Source organism: Carassius carassius, chromosome 2, assembly GCF_963082965.1.
Source record: "Carassius carassius chromosome 2, fCarCar2.1, whole genome shotgun sequence".
Lineage (NCBI taxonomy): Eukaryota > Metazoa > Chordata > Actinopteri > Cypriniformes > Cyprinidae > Carassius > Carassius carassius.
The window spans coordinates 10,205,862-10,223,453 of record NC_081756.1 but is presented as its reverse complement, the minus strand read 5'-3'; the positions used below and the strand labels follow the sequence as shown (position 1 = coordinate 10,223,453).

The window sequence follows — 17,592 nt, the reverse complement described above, 5'->3', positions numbered from 1 at the left end:
CATTTTGTGTATGTAGAGAATGCAAGATTTGATCATGATCCGAGTGAGGAGAAAGAGGTTTTAGGTACCTGTCAGCGTCTCCCTGGCCTGTGGAAGCATTTCGCTGCAGACTTTCCCGTACCATTGCCATTCCATCCGGCATCCGGTTTAATCGCCGCGTATACAGACTCAATCCCCCATCCGTCATGTACCTGAGAAAACACACACACACAGATCCAACATAACTTATTCAATTAAAATTGTTATATGAGAAGTGGACATAAAGAACGTTCAAATGCAATGAAAGCGTTCATAGACACTGTACAAAATAACCATTGACTAATAAAAATATAAAAAAAAAAAAAAAATTCTAGTCTCACAGATTTGAATTTTTTTTAAAATAAATAAATAAATACTAAAAAAATGTCATTAACTGATATAATACAATACAATACTATATAATATAATATAATGTCTCTGACATATTAATTATTAAATTAATTAATTAATTAACTGCTAATAAATAAATAAATAGTAAATACTACAGTCATTAATGCAAAACAAATGACTAAATTAAATAATATAATATAATATAATATAATGATAGATAATAAAATGATCTAGATAACGTCCCTGACATATCAATTGTAAAATTAATTAATTAACTGCTCATAAATAAAAACAATACTACAGTCATTAATCCAAAACAAATGAATAAAAGGATATAATATAATATAATATAATATAATATAATATAATATAATATAATATAATATAATATAATATAATATAATATAATTAATATAATATAATATAATATAATATAATATAATATAATATAATATAATATAATATAATATAATATAATATAATATAATATAATATAATATAATATAATATAATATTCAAAGAAAAATAATCATGTTTGTGTGTGTGTGTGTGTGTGTGTGTGTGTGTGTGTGTGTGTGTGTGTGTGTGTGTGTGTGTCATGAGGTTAGCGGGGTCAATAATTCAAGCTCACTCCAAAAAAAAAAAGATGATCCATCATGTTTTAAAACAAGACTTCACATTAATTAAGCGTGATAATCACACATACATAGACAAATGATCGCCCATAAGCATATACACATAATATTATTGAACAGATAATAAAAAGCATCTAACAATGTGTAACAACTGTCAAACACCATCAGCTAACTGCAGCTGTCCAATAATACCAGATGTGTGCACACAGCTTTCACTCAAGCAACATCACTCATTTCTTTATCCATTCATTCATTCACACACGTCTACAAGATTCAGATGGGTGAAAGGGCTACTTGGAGAATAAAAACCCTCACATAGCTAAAACGAAATCAGATACTCTTCCAAATATTTGCCCTGTTAATAGATTCCTCGCTGCTCTTAGTCAGTTCCCACTAGACACTGGAATAAAATCCTCAGTCTACACTCAAGGTAATACCATCATATATACAATCCAACTTAACACATTAACAAATACCATCACTGTACTTCTCTTGAATCTTGATTTAGCACAACTAGAGCTTTGTACTACTAAGAAAACCTGGATTATACTAAAACAGAAACAGACCTAAACCTCCAAACCTAGATATAATATATATTTACTTTTACAATCTCTAAAAGCATTAATGGTTACTTGATAACAATAATTCAAGTTCACAACAAGGACTGACATACCTTTCAGTGTTACAAATCCATCAGATGTTCAATTTGCCAAAACACAGGTCCTCAGAGATCCTGTGAGAGACACACACTTTCTGATGTGTTTGTTTGCATTAGCATGAGGTTATGCATGTTTTGGAGGAGTTGCCTCTAGTGCTGGAGTATATTCTACATCTCTACTCTTGTGTGCGAGTGGCTGAAGTTTATGCCGGTGCTGGACTGTTATGAGTCTGGTTCTCCTCTCTGTCTCTCCTTTCCTTTTCCGCCCTCTGCTGGTCATTACCTCGCTCTTTCCCTTTCCCTCTTCAGCTGTTTCTCATTTGTAGCCTTTTCGCTGATCTTTTCCACCTGTTCCCCCCTCTAATTCACTTGCTATTTAATGTCCTCTGTTTTCTTGCCAGTGGTCGGATTATTTCATCGGAGTATGATGCTGTTGGCTTTCTACAAACCCAGCTGTTTCCGTCTTGTCCTGTCACTGTCCTGTCTGCAGTCAGGTTCAGGTCAGCTACACCTTATCACTGCCTATTAACCTCTCTTCTACTGTGTCCAGCCCCTCCCGCTGTCGAGGATCTACCTGAGCAGCGCTCAGAGCATTGCGGCCGCCCAATACGTGGGAACGAGAGGTCAAGGCTCCGCTAGCCAGTCCCCCTGTTAACCTGCTGCATTCCTGCCGTTCACTAATTCAGAGAGAGCCCCTTACCCATTCATCGAGGACCCTCTACGGAGACCGTCCCGTGTTCTATCCTTTGTTCTTAGCTATTTGCTGTTTCTGCTCAGTGTGACCTTTTCCCTGCATAACCTGCAGCAACCTGTGTTCCCGTTTTACAGACACTTGTGTCGTCGCTCTCTCAATAAACTCTTTCATTGCACTTGGATCCTAGCTCTTCCTTATTACATGGACTGTTTGGTGAAGAGGGAGGAGGCTAAACCAACCAGCCCAACACACACACACACACACACACACCCTCACATAAACACAACCCCCACCCCATGAACAGACTGGCCAAGAGAGCCTGGAGGGGTTCTGGGAGAAGGGCAGCACATGAGGAGAAGAAAGAGGGGGATGAGAAAGAGAGGGAACAGGAAAGAAAGTTAAGAGGAAATTAAGACCTAACCTAACCCTCACAGGAAACTTTGTGCATTTTTACTTTCTCAAAAAAACTCATTCTGTATGATTTATAAGCGTTTTGAACATGGGTTATGTCCTCATAAGTCACCCTCTCCTTGTAATACCTGTGTCATACCCATGTCATTATACAAAGTTGTGTCCTGATATGTTACAAAAACAAGAGCACACACACACACACACACACACACACACACACACATATATATATATATTATATATTATTATTATTATTATTATTATTAATAAATTCTTGCTGTTCCAAGATAGGTAAAATAATTATTATATTATATTATATTATATTATGAAACATTAAGTCAAGAACTTGAATTCAAATTCAATTTCAAATTCTAAAAATGACTATGAAAAAATCTCTATGATCCCAAATCAGGCTTAAACTACGCTAAAGATAATTCTTTTTTTTTTTTCTTGTGAAAAGTGGGTGAAATATCAAGGAATAAAAATTATTTCAATCACTAAAAATCTTTTAAAAATAAAACCGACAAAATGCAAAATAACAGCCTATATAAAATATAATAATAATTAAAAATTATTTGTACAAAATCCCCAAAACCCTGAATATGAAAAATAAATAAATAAATAAAACAGTTTTGAGACAATTTTCTAATTGGTTGTTGTTACAACCGCAAAACGCATTTTGAGATGATGAATTTACACTTGATTAAAACCACTGAATGTCTGTTTCTGTGTAAAAAAGACCTGGTGATATATAGTATTCATGATCTGACAGCTAGTGTATAATCTGTGTTTGGAGAGGAACATCAAGGTCTTAGCATGTGTTTTCTGACCAACACTAATACAACTGCACAAAGACCCAACAAACTAAAAGCTTTAAAAACCCTCAGCTTATGCAAGACTATATATTATAATATTCAGTTGATTATTTGCTTTTCAGAAATCTCAGTAGCCTCACAGATGCTCTAACCACAATGTCAATAATAAAAGCCTCTTTTAACTAAAGAGCATATTCAGTTCAGCACCATACATATGATGTAATGTGACAAACCTGTCTCTCCATTAACACAGAGGAAGGAGATCATATTAGCTCAGCCTGGGGTGAACTTCTACAGCAAGTCTTTTAACTCCTCAGTCCTGATTGGACTGTGAAAATAACCACTTTGGGACCTAGGAAATCAGATCCAACACCAGCAATCATGAGAACCTCTTTCTGTGAGGGATCTGGTTCAAACATGTTAGCGCACTTCAAGATCTACATAGCACTGCAATATAAATCTCACTTCCCTCAATGCTCATGACATCATCTATTGTGTTGGAGATCCTCTAGTTTAAGAGACATTTATCAAAGCACACTGGGAATCCCTTTTTTTCTTCCTCAGTGTCAGTGTTAAGGATGTCACATTCAAAATGTCACAAGTACAATAGCACTGATAAGATAAATGAGCAAAACAGTCAATTTGACAGGATCTTGATGCCTGGATTTTTGTCGGACGTTTTATTTATGAAGTGATTTTTGTATTGAGACGTCAGACTTATGGCCAGATGTAATTGCAGCCTGTCACCTGGTCTGTTCTCTATAATCTGGTAATGTTAGAAGAACTAGAACAGTTTGTAGCGTTCAAGCCACACAGGAAGACTGTGATTGTGGGGAAATAACACAAGAGGTTTTAATTGCACATTATCACAGCCAAGGTATGCAGAGAGCTTGTTTTAGCACGAACGGGGCGTTAAATCTGTTTCATTGCCTCTTCAATCTGTACACTCAGTACAAGAAAGAGCACATGCACTAAAAAATGAAAAAATCAGGTTTGCCATCACAAGAATAAATTACTTTTAAAATGTATTAAAACAGAAGGCATTTTTAAATTCTAATAATATGTCACAATATTGTTTTTTTCCCATTTATTTTTATTATTTATTTAATTTTTTAAAAATAAATTCAGCCTTGTTGATTATAAAAGACTTATTTCAAAAATCTAATGACCCCAAACTTTTAAATTCTATATCCTCGTCTGAATTTGTACATTTACTAAAACAATGAATAAATGTAACATTTGGTTAACTCTGCCCAATACAATGAAAAAGGTAAACAAAACAAAAAAACTGTCCTTACAAAAAGTAAAAAAAGAAAGAAAGAAAAAAGAAAGCTCAAATCAATTCCAGGAGGCAAATATTGCCCCCAAGTGGAAAAGTAAATTTCTGACCCTGGTAGTCATGTATTGATTTATAATAACAATATGAAAATGCAGTAGACCTAAGAAAAGAACATGTGAATTCATATTTAGGGAATCATATCACCCTCTAGTGGCTACACTGCAATAAAACCAGACTACAAATATCCACTTTGAGAAGTTCTCTAGTCTTCGCAGAAAGCATGATTCGTTTCAAAGTTTTATGCCTTATGGTAATGTACAACTTTATGAACTGTATACACTAATTACAGTAAACTCAACTGACCTTTAATAGAAATATATTTACACCCAATCTGCTCCCTTTAGGCCCCTTTTTTGACACAATTTACACAATAATTGGTTAATAACGCTTTTCTAAGAATCACCACTTGTAAATAATGATGTGCACCTTTAATCTGCATTTTAATTTTTTAATTTTCCTTTCATCTCCACTGAACTACATTCAGACGCCCATAATCATCAGCCACTGAAGAACCCCATTAGTCATCTGTCTTAACCAGTGACAACCCTCCTCCACACTTACCCGCTGGTCAGCTCATCAGCGCGTGCGTTCTTAGCCAGCACGTCTCCATCACTCATGTAGCCGCTCATTTCCAGCCCCACACCTGCCAGCTCCAGATCCTCTATCCTGTCTCCGAGCTCCAGGCCACAGAGGGCGCTGCCGCGCACTGCCAGCTGCTTCCGGAGAGGAGCCCGATACAGATACCGGCCCTGACCGGATGCCACACCTCCGCTTCGGGACTGATAGCCGTTACCAACTGAGGGAGCATCTCCTGCTTGTAGACGGGGGCTGGACTGGCCCATGCGACTGGCCCAGGACAGTGGTGCGGGTCGAGATGCCATGCTAAGGAGGCTGCGACTGCTCATTTCAGTAGTAACCCCACCATCAAAAGTGGTCTCCAGTGTACTGAGGGAAAGAGCATTTCAAATCAAATTCATATGACATTTTAAAACTAAAATGTACCATTGCATCAATAGTCATACCTTGGTACCTATCTATAGTTTCTGCAAAAATACCATGGTATTAGTTATTTTTATTACTAAAGTTATACCAATATTTCTAGGCTGTTGCAGTAAAGTTAATTCGAGGAAACTACAGTTACCATGGTATTTTATCACCAAACAGTATTCAATTACAATATTTACTTGACTTATAATATGAGGAAAGATTTTATTCATACTGTCGTACTGAGGAATTGTTAACCGATCACCTGACACCGTAGGGAAACAAAAACGTCTCATTGCTGGTATTTTGCCCCAAAATGGACTTATTAAGCGATTCACAATTACTTCATGATGCCATCATAGCAATGCAGTCTGGGTCAGTTAGATGAATAATCAAAAAAGAGGAACAAAGAAGGTTTTAAGAATAGAGATGGAAAGAGGTGGACAGACTCTTCATTTAGTCATTTACAGTAAAAAGAGTCAAGATGAGGGAGGAGTGGCTACTGTCTCAAAAGATAAAATACTGTGAGAAAAAAATAAAGTCCTTTTATTAGGCCTGTCTTTGCCAGTTTAATCAGGATGGAGGGTTAGGGGAATATGCTTTTTCATAACTGTTAAAACTGGCTTTATGGTTCACCAAAGAATTGTCTTCTTCTCCATGTTAGAAAAATAAGAAACAGAAGCATCTACCTGTGTGTGATCTGTGTCCCCCGTAAACTTGACATGGTCTCTTCTAAATTCTGTCGCAGGTCAGCAATATTTTTGACAGTCCTCAGGCGTCTGGTCTCTGGATCTTCACCTGAAAACAAGGCATTCATTTTCACTTTTTATATCATATATCAGTATTTAAAAACTGTTAAAAAGTTTAGGGTAAGATTTTGTTTTTAATAGAGTTATTAATGCTTTTATTCAGCAAGTATGCATTAAATTAATTATTAAGTAACAGTTAAGGAGTTTATAATGTTACAATAGATTTCTATTTCAAATAAATGCTCTCCTTTTGAACTTTCTATTCATCAAATAATCCTAACAAATGTTTTCAGCATTGATGGCTGCTGAAATTCAGCTTTACCATCACATGAATAATTGAATTATCTGTCTACAAACTTTTTACTGTTTTTGATCAAATAAATGCAGCCTAGGGGAGTATAAGATATATATATAATTGAATGTGCATTGATTATTATTATTACCTACAGGAAAAGTACCAGATCAATGTTTTAGACTTCATCAGATATGAAGTGAACAGCTTACCTGACAGGTCCTCAGTAGAAGACTGGTTGATCTTACTGAAGCTACAGGAGTCACTACTACGACATCCAGAGCTTGGGTTTGTGTCAATGTTTCCATCTGCTTCATTCTGAGACCTAAAAACACAGGGGTTAAAAATAAAAAAAGATCTCCTTCATATAGATGCACACATATTTTCTGTGACATTCTAGTCAGCAGAAGTCATGGCCTGACTAAAGGAATCCTTTATGGACAGCAAACATAGGGCAACAGGTCTGTTTCAGAGGAAATACCAGTCAAACACTTCAGAGCTGAGCCTGACGGGGAATCATACACATGTGAGCATGCAAGCACACTTACTAGAGCCGTTCACAAGTTTATGAAAGTGCCATTATGGCCCCTTATGATCTCTAGATCTGGCCCGAGCCACTCCTTTGATCTAAAGCTATGTTTTTGACCCATTTTATCATCCTCCAGTTAAAAATCCCAATAAGAGTCTCACCTGTACATGAAGGGTGCTACGGTGGCTGTGTTGGGGTGGTTATACTGCTGCTGGGGTTGAGGCAGCTGCACACTGACTGTGTTGCTGGCTGTAGATTGTGTTCCGCTGGCCACCGGGGCGGCGCTGTGGTGTCTTTTCCCCTCAGTGGAAGCCAGGCTGGAAGAGGACGAGGAATGCCGGCTGTCCCTATGAAGCCCCAGACCCTCTCCCAGACGCATACTGCGAGGCCTCTCATTGTCTTTCCCACAGAGGGGCAACGCTGAACTCTTCACCGCTCCATTTCCTGAGTTTTTACTTCCTGGTTTTGGAATTCCACTTTGCACAGGGGCGGAGCTATCTTTCTTGGTACCTCCCACCTTGCCGCCTTTGGGCATAAAGCTGGCAATCTTGGAGGATTTCCTGGGCTCTGCCTCGGAGGAAGCAACTCTGCTTGAGGGAACAACTTCCTCCTTAACTTCCTCTTTGGTCTCTACCTTTTCCAAGGCAGGGACACGCTTTGAGCCCTCTTTCCCGTTTTTGTCTTTCTCCTTAGCACGTTCTTTTTGCTTTTCTTTCTCTACGGCTTTAGTTGAGGCTTTTTTCGCCGTGAGTGCCCGGCTAAGTGTCCGCTGTGCAATGCCCTTTAGTGCAATCTTTGGGCTGCTGGTTGTCATTGTAACAGCACTCGACCCGCTCATGGGTCTAACGTTACCTTCCATTTCCTCAGTGGGTTCTGTATTGGAACCAGCCTTGACTCTTTCTAAAACCAAACCGGCATCTTTTCCTCCTGTTGGCGTAACGGCGCCCTCTGGCGTGGATGACTTGGAGCCACCTTTGCTGTTGAAAAGTTTGAGTTTTTCCAGCATGGACTTCTGAGGCACAGCTTTCGGTGGGGGCTCTGCAGGCACCGCCAGCTTGGCTTGGGGATCTGGTTTGATGGAAAGGGCGGTGGAGGTAGCAGTGTGCTTGGTGCTCTGAGATTTGCTTCTCCAGGGTTTGCTACTTGAGTTGGGCTGGGGGATGGCTGACGATGAAGATGAAGATGCCACAGTGCTGGTGCTAACAGAGGTGCAGGCGGACACCAGGGAAGACAGAGTGTGCTCAGTCACACTCTCTGATGATTCTGGAGACGAAAAGACATGAGAGGTGACAGTGAAACACAGGAAAATCAGAGAGACAGGTTAAAATAATCATGGAGAAAGTTGGACTGCATATGTGGGAGGAGTTAACAGCAGTTCACAGAAAAATACACAAGAACTCATCAAATTCGTCCTACATTCATATCTGTACCATGCTTCTGATACCTGAAATTGAATTAAAATCAGATTTTGAAATCTGAAATGGATTTCAGTTTGAATGGTCCAATATTTTTTTAGTTTATATAGTAATATATTTCTTTTCTTTTTTTTCACATTTATTGAACCATTGAATTAAAATAGCTTTTCTTCCAGAGTATTAATTTTAGTTTATGTTTTAGTTTTCTTTTTTTTAATGTGCTTTTGTCTTTTTTTGACATTGCATTTAACTTCAGTTTATTTTTATTTAACTTTGAGTAGTCTTACTACATTTTTGCAGACACACCACATCGATATGTTTTGAAATCCTATTGAAATCTCATTTTTGCGAGACGAATAGTCTGATTAGATTTCATGTGGTTTTTCATCATTACGGAATACATAACATCACTTATGACACGTACATCATTACTATAGTAACAGATACAACAACAACAACACTGATGAACAATCAGCCCTAAAAATCGGATCTGAAAACCAAATAGATGTTGTGGAAGAAGAACATGTAAGGTAAATAAGAGTGAAAATTAAAGTAGATTAAATCAAACGCTAAGAAAAACAGGTCTGAAAGTGTTGAAAGTGTTCTCCCTGCCCATAAAAGGCTAGTTACTCCTGAGCTAATGCTATTCTTATAGTAAGCAGCACACAGCCGACTGAGATCGATTCTAAACTGTTTACACTAACACAGCGAGTAAGACTTTAATGCCCATTCAAACACTGAAGGCCAAATTTAGCTATTGTGCTCTCAATAAAAACTTCCTTTAAAGAAATGACATGAAGATACAAACACAATCATACAAAAACAGAAATATTACTAAAGAATGAAAATCTACAAATAGCCAGTGTAAAGTGATTAAATAACCAGATGTGCATTTTAGCACAACAGATTTATAAAGTCCTTGAAAACAAATGGTAAATTTAGCCAGACCTTGAAGAATGACATGTATTGTTCACATGAAATATTCCAAAAGTGTAAATTATAACCAGAAAAAAAAAATAACTGAAAATGTTCCTCACCACTGCAGTAAAAAAATATCGGTTTACAAAAATCTAATAAAAACATAAAAATTCAAATGAAATCAGCATGTTATCTGTCTCTCATTCACCTGGCAGCTCCATTTGTTAAAGTGTCAGTCCAGCCTGTAGTTTCTCAGTAGTCGTGTTCACTCGCAGGATATACACTGCAATAAAACGCTCACTGCAAACATTGGCGAGTTCTCGCACAGAAACCCCTGCTGTCTGAGTCCAGCCCCCTCCCTCTGAGCCTCTAGATCACGCTCAACACATTCACTCTGTCAGTCGCCCGGTGGTCCAGACCCAGAAAAATAGTCCCCAAAAACTCTGAACGAAACCCTAAAAACATCTGAGCATTTACAAATGCTGCACTTTTCATATGAGATCTAGCAGAACAGATATAAAAAACTATCGATTTATCCCTAGTTGGAGTGCCGGATGTATCTCATGGACATTTTATGCACCGTTTATTCAGATTTACGTCATTTTAAACAGAGGAAAATATGCCTATTATTTGACAAAACATCAGCTACAAACTTTTGTCAAGCATTTAAGTTAAGACTGAATGTAAAGGGTTTGCTAGCCAATTCTAACTAAAAATCAGTTGATCACACTCAAATGTTTCATTATTTTTCAGGTTAAGCGTTTATTTCATTTTTTTTTTATCTGTATGTTTTATTAAACAATCTGACATGAGGGGAAAACACCATTCCCATCTCATTCAGTTTCGCATTTAATGAGCGGCACAGAAACAAAGCGGCAATTAGGAAGTGATTAAGGTCCAATTAGCCATGCAAGCCAGAGAGAAGTGGGTCAGACCACTAATGACTTCCAATAGGTAGAGAGAGGAAAGAGAGGGGCCGAAAAGGGGATAGTTCGGGGAGAAAAAAAAAGACCTTATAGAGATTAAAGTTAAGAGAGAGAAAAAGCTGAGCAGTAACTCTCCAGAAACAGACCATATGACAATGAACTGCAAACCCTCATATCATTAGGAAACTCTAGAGAAACTTACTGCCCTTAGGGTTTGTGGCCCCTCTCAGTTCCTCTTAATGTCCATATTTAAGTGATTATTTCTCTATGGTAGAATAACAGCTATCATTAGTCTCAGATGACCATCCCACGAGAGCCCACCAAAAAACTCATCATGCCTGTTTCATATTGACCCTTGATAACTTTTTGTTTTCTCTGTTATTGAATACAGTCAGGAAGAAAATTCTAATTGTTATTGGTCAAATTTAGATCTTGTAATCATCTTGTAAACATGCCTGATTAAGCTAATATTTCAATAAGCCAATAGTACACAAATACAGCAACTGCAGTATATAAAGGCTTAAACAGAATATGGACCATAAGGCAATAGTTCACCAAAAATAGACATTTTACTCTCACCTTCTTTCATCTAAGGAATACATAAGAGGAAATTTAAAAAAAAATGTTGATAAGAAAACAGTTTCAGTTCCCATTGTACTTTTTCTTTTTTAATTCATGAAAGTCAGTGGAAATCAACAGGAACTGTTTGGTCACCAACATTCTTCAAAATCGTTTTTTTTTTTTTTATGTTCCACAGAAGAAAGAAAGGTTTGGAACAACATGAGGGAGAGTAAATGATGGATGGAAAAATTAAATAAAACTGCATAAATTACAACTATATAAATACAACATTTAAACTTACTTACCGGTCCAGAAAAATTGATTTCAAACTCTAAAAGCACATAAACGGCAAGTTTTTTTCTTGCCTGCTTTACAATTTTAAAACTGTAAATCTCTTCCCAACCCTCTCTTGACTTCTGTCATCTCAGACGAGGTTTGTCTCTGTTTCAACAGTGAGACAGAAGAAATGTGCTCCTCTGCTGTGATTCACATTCTCACTCTGCTTTGCATTAAGCAGGTCACACACAACATAACAGAGCTAAATGCATTATGGGAGAATCAGTCGGCTGACACAATTTACTAACTTTCACAAGACCAAAACATCTGAACTCTTCAACTGCTCCAAAAGTCAGATTATTCAAGATAATGCTCTTAAAACGTGAACATGGGCATACATTTTGAATACATTAAGTCGAAGTCCACCATTAGAAGAATTTGTTCCACTTTTCTTTTTTTTCTTTCAGATACTTCTCTCAATTTAAAACTTAAGAGTATGTACACAACATACAAAAACTCAACAACAGAACAAATGACCTAAAGCATGACACTCTGGAAACCTCTGTCTCTCTTTCACTGCCACAACATTCTCAGAGCCAAAACACACTAATTAGAGCTCAATTAATGCAGAAATCCTCTGCTTTGAAAGCCAGTACCATGCACACACACAAGTATGGCACATTTGCAACATCTTTCAAACATCTCAGCTAGGGTTCGTTTGACTAGCTTCACTCAGAGTCCTTATAAGCAGTTATTTCCAAAACTGACTGCTACATGAACTACTCTAAACTCAGCACAGCTCCGTCACAGAGCACTGAAATGTGGTTGGTACATTTTAATACAGTGATTGCTTGAAGTCAACATGAACTCAAAACTGACTCGGTTTATCTTATTGTGCATAATTCATCAGCCCACGTTACTCCAGAAAATGATTCAAATGCAATAACTTCCTCTAGAAAGTCAACTTATGTTTTCTGCTGACTTCATCTAGGACATGTGGGCTACCGGATAATGATAACCAAGAGCCAAATTTTACATCTAGACATTCCTGTAAATGCACAAACTGAGAGTACCATTCAAGTTTCTGAAATCTCACTAAGACTGCATTTATTTGATCTAAAATACAGTAAAAACTTGAATACTATGAAATATATATTTTTTTATTTTTATGGACTGTTATATATATATTTGAATACATTTTAAAACATTTTTTATTCCTTCTAATGGCAAAGCTATATTTTCCAGTCTTCAGTGTCACATGATCCTTTAGATATCATTCTAATATGCTGATTTGCTGCTCAATAAAAATTTCGTATTATTATCCATGTTAAAACCTTTTAAGCTGCTTATTAGTTTTTATCTATACCATGTTTTTTTTCAGGATTCCATGATGAACAGAAAGTTTCACATACTCTAAATGGCTTTACTGTGACTTCAATTTCAGTTTAATCTTTGCATCTTTGCAGAATATAAGTATTAAAAAAAAAGATTAAAAAAAAACATACCCTAAACTTTTGAAAGGATGTGTACATGCACACAGTCCACAGAGTAAATAAAGACTAACTCCATAATTATTTTCTTTTAAATGAAGAAGACTGCTCTATTACTGTTTGGAAACCATAAAAATACCTCATTCATATCACAGATCTTGCCTTACATAGCTACAACATGATACAGTTTTCTTCCAGTCTATCTGAAAAATTGACTCTTCTTTTTTTCCCTTTGGCACGATAAAATCACAGATAATATATAAACTGGAAGGACACTGTAGAGATAAATGTGTACAAAACTGTCCGATGGAAACAGTTTTATATTCATGCGCCGACTGTAACACGAAATGAAGTCATGACCTGCCATTTTCAGATGAGATTATGTGTAATGTTTCAGAGGTCACTTCACCTTAAAGAGTGTGAAGCTGGGCTTACCTTTGGCCTGAGCTGCTGCAGGTTTGGCTTTATCACTGAACACCTGACTGCGGCGATTCCCTGCTGAACTGATGGACCCTCGAGGAGAACCGTCACTGCCCGCAGTGGACATCCTCGAGGTGGGGCCAGGTAATCTGTCACAGCGAAAGAGCAGAAATATTAACAGCCAGAATTGTACATTTTCTGTCTTGTCGGTGCAGAACTTGTGCTCAGGTGTTGCTGGTGCTTGCCAGTGGATTGCAATAGGGTTGCTAATGCATACTTAGTGGTGGCAAGATGGTTGTTTAATGCCTAAAGAGTTTCTTATTTAAAAAAAAACAAAAAAAAACTGAATGTTTGTGCATTTCTACAGAGCCCCACACATGACATGCAAGCAAAAATAAATAAATTGTGCACACCATTTACTAATTCGTTCCATCAATGTACTAAAACGTGCACACGATTACTATTACGTTCCCTCGATTTGCTATTGCGTTCCCTCGATTTGCTAAATCGTGCACACGATTTAGCAAATCGAGGGAACGAATTAGTAAATCGTGCGCACAATTTATAAACGGAGTGAACGAAATAGTAAATTGAGGGAACGCAATAGTAATCGTGTGCATGTTTTAGTACACTGAGGGAACGAATTAGTAAATCGTGCGCACAATTTAGCCCACTATTTTTTCCTGCATGTCATGTACGGGGCTCTGTACATTTCTCAGAATCAGCTTGTTCAATTAATTCCCAGTTAATGAAGCTGAAAAAACATCTCCTCTCCCCAACAGCACTTTAAATTGCCTTAGTGTGTTTTTTTTGTTTACACAAAGTGACAGAGGATCTGCTCAATACATCAGTAGTGAATCCCTCTAGCAGCACCACTTAAGCAAATAGTATATTGTGCTTCTAAGCAATGCAACAATTAATAACCCTAAGTCAACAATGTATTTATTTCTAATGTGACATTTCTCCATCAGTCCTAGCCTTCAAGCCCTCATGATTGACAGACAAAAAGACTAATATCACCTAACAATCAAGTCTAGGTAAATGTAATGCAAAAGACAGGGATATCTGTAGATATCCATGCTAATAACATTGCTGTCTATTGTGTGGCCTCCTAGAAATTTGCGGTAGAGAGATATCTTTCCTTCTCGCCTAAATACATCTCACATCTGTTGAAGGCCTAGCTGCAATTATAACTATCCACCATTAGATGGCAATATTGTGTCACATGTTGCAAAAAATGAATGATGGAATATTAAAGTCTGAGCCAATATTCAAACTGGGAATTTTGAATAAGGTGATTCATGGTATTTTAAGTGTAGTTATCTGAAACACATTACACGTGTGCATTTGAAATGCATTTACAACACTTGGTGACTTAAGGCACAAACACATCATTCACTGGAACCAAAATTGCAACTTTAACCTTTCTGTCACACACCACAATTAATAATTCATTTCATACTCCAGCAGAGCATCACACAGAGCGGTTATTTTAAGGTTATCACAGCTCACTGAGCAGACATTTCCACTGGGACATGTTTTGGGGTACCGTCACCTGACAGAGTCCACATATTCTGTCTGGCCAAATAAATTAAAGGAAAGTTCACCAGGGTAGGTATTTTTTCTTTCTTTCTTTTTTACATTTTAAATAAAACTGGTTTTATTCACCAGTATAATAGTATCGCTATCTGACAATATATCTGTTAAATACAATAAATAGATATCAGTAGAATTAGACCACAAAATCACATGCAGAGAATAAGTGAGGAAGAGGAGGGTGATGACAAGCAGGTTGACAGGAGAGAAAATGCATCAGCGCACAGGATGGGAGTGATGAGAGCGCTACCTAGAAGACTTTTTCTGACCAATGGAAAACTTGAGTTTACTCTGAGAGCCATCCCTAGATCGAAAGAACAAGAGAAACAACAGAAGAAAGAGCGATAAAGAGAGAGACACAGGCAAACACAAACTGTGATGACTAACACAACATCACACAATCACAAAGCTAAGAGAATGAAGACACATTCAGAGAGAAAGACAGCTTCAAACCAATCCACAATCCATATAACATATGTACATTAGAACGGTAGAACAGATTATATAGATAGAATGCTGGAATACTAAATAGAACACTAGGAAGAACACTAGATAGATGGATGACAGACAGACACACAGATAGATAGATAGATAGATAGATAGATAGATAGATAGATAGGTAGATAGATAGATAGATAGATAGATAGATAGATAGATAGATAGATAGATAGATAGATAGTGAAAGTGACGTGACATTCAGCCAAGTATGGTGACCCATACTCAGAATTTGTGCTCTGCGTTTAACCCATCCGAAATGCACACACACAGAGCAGTGAACACACACACACACTGTGAGCACACACCCGGAGCAGTGGGCAGCCATTTATGCTGCGGCACCAGGGGAGCAGTTGGGGGTTCGATGCCTTGCTCAAGGGCACCTAAGTCGTGGTATTGAAGGTGGAGAGAGAACTGTACATGCACTCCCCCCACCCACAATTCCTGCCGGCCCGGGACTCGAACTCACAACCTTTCAATTGGGAGTCCGACTCTCTAACCATTAGGCCACGACTTCCCTAAACAAAGATAGATAGACAGACTGATGTTACCTGGACTGCATCTCTGGCTGTGAGTTGTGTGTGTGAGTCCCATGCGAGGTGGAGGTCAGTTGGGCCGGAGCGCTGCTCTGCTGGTTTAAGGGAGTGTGTGAATGTGTGTGTTGCGTGTGTGTCTGTCTGTTGGTCTGCTGCTGTTGCTTGTATCGAGACAGACTAAAGAAAAGCCCCAAGATGGCTTTCAGATTTCCATTCCGGATCTCTGTGAGGGGAAAACATTTTGCTGTTTACTATATAATTTTGCAGACACTTTTTGCTCAAAGTAATTAGTATGGCAAGCACTAATCACAAGCATAGTCCCCTGTAAAGCATGATGGGGTTGAGTGCCTCACTCTTGCTTCTTATGGGAATTGAACCTACAACCTTCCAGTTGTCAGCCACCAGTCAAGTGACTGACAATAAAGCCAACCGCTTTGATATTTTACTGTTTCAATTACATGCTTTTACACTAATGTCACTTTTTACGTCAAGCAGCTTGTAGTTTCAAAAGGGTGATAGCACCACTTTTAGGAGACTTAAAAATATGATTCATATTCAGTAATATTATCAATTAAACTGTACTGATACTATCGAATTAACTAAATTGAACCGACTTACGTTAAATGAATAATTAAGAACACTATTCCTTCTAAAGAGCTGTTAAACTGAACTCGTTTCATAATCGATAGACTTTACAGAAGAAAAACACATTATGTGATGAAGAGGCACTCGAAAAAGCAAACAAATTGTGTGCTGTACTTGTCCAATTGATGTTTTAACCTCATAAATATGCAAATTAAAACATTAACCCACAGTTTACAGATGTACCGTGTAAATTCTTGAAACCTGGCAACCCCAAATTGCTTAAATACTAATCTATAGTGAAGTATTAACAGTGTAAATGTAATTTAAAGTGAGATATACCATATTTCGCAATCATCTAAGATCAAATGGTAAAAAAAAAAACATACTTAAAGCATTAAACAAATTTTAAAAACTGTGTTTTTACCTTCAGCTGAAAGTCCATGTATGTTCACACCTTTGGCTGCTAGGAAGCTCAGACAGGCATCAATGTTCTCGATCTAGAGAGAAATGAAAAGATAATTTAAATTAAAATAATCATTACGAACCACACATTTAAACAGAAGTGAGCCATTATTACTTAAAACAAACAGGCCGGTAAAGTTCAGAATAGATGCTGTATGTGTCCATGCAGTCTAGACTGACGCTGCTTCACATCTGCTCTGTGGCTGAATACGTGACTGGACGTTCACTCACTCTAGGAGCTGCAGTGATATCAGAGAGCATAGATTGGCTGCTCAGTCAAAGCAGTATGCAAAGCCTTTGCTCTCAGTCACCGAGGGCGTCACATTTGCCCTGTTGCTAGGAAATGTCGCCGTGGCCCTGACGCTGACCCAGCCGTATCCTAGTGTCACTCAATTTAGAGCATAAGCGTATCTGATTGGCTAAGAGGAGAGTGATGT

General features: G+C 37.6%; 1 protein-coding gene across 3 annotated transcripts in view; it reads right to left on the bottom strand.

Annotated features, from left to right (window-relative positions):
* Positions 1–17,592, bottom strand: part of LOC132101837 (neuron navigator 2-like) — an 87,403-nt gene that overhangs the window by 33,829 nt on the left and 35,982 nt on the right. For 2 of the 3 annotated variants that reach the window (XM_059507055.1, XM_059507061.1), the window contains exons 4-12: positions 17,118–17,190; positions 16,124–16,331; positions 15,328–15,381; positions 13,497–13,630; positions 7,637–8,738; positions 7,159–7,271; positions 6,595–6,703; positions 5,483–5,866; positions 69–191 (exon numbers count right to left, since the gene is read on the bottom strand). In XM_059507055.1, coding sequence (XP_059363038.1) covers positions 69–191; positions 5,483–5,866; positions 6,595–6,703; positions 7,159–7,271; positions 7,637–8,738; positions 13,497–13,630; positions 15,328–15,381; positions 16,124–16,331; positions 17,118–17,190 — 2,300 coding nt within the window. Of the gene's footprint in view, positions 1–68; positions 192–1,677; positions 1,781–5,482; positions 5,867–6,594; positions 6,704–7,158; positions 7,272–7,636; positions 8,739–13,496; positions 13,631–15,327; positions 15,382–16,123; positions 16,332–17,117; positions 17,191–17,592 lie in introns of those variants that run through there. The other variant, XM_059507068.1, reaches the window with a different exon arrangement.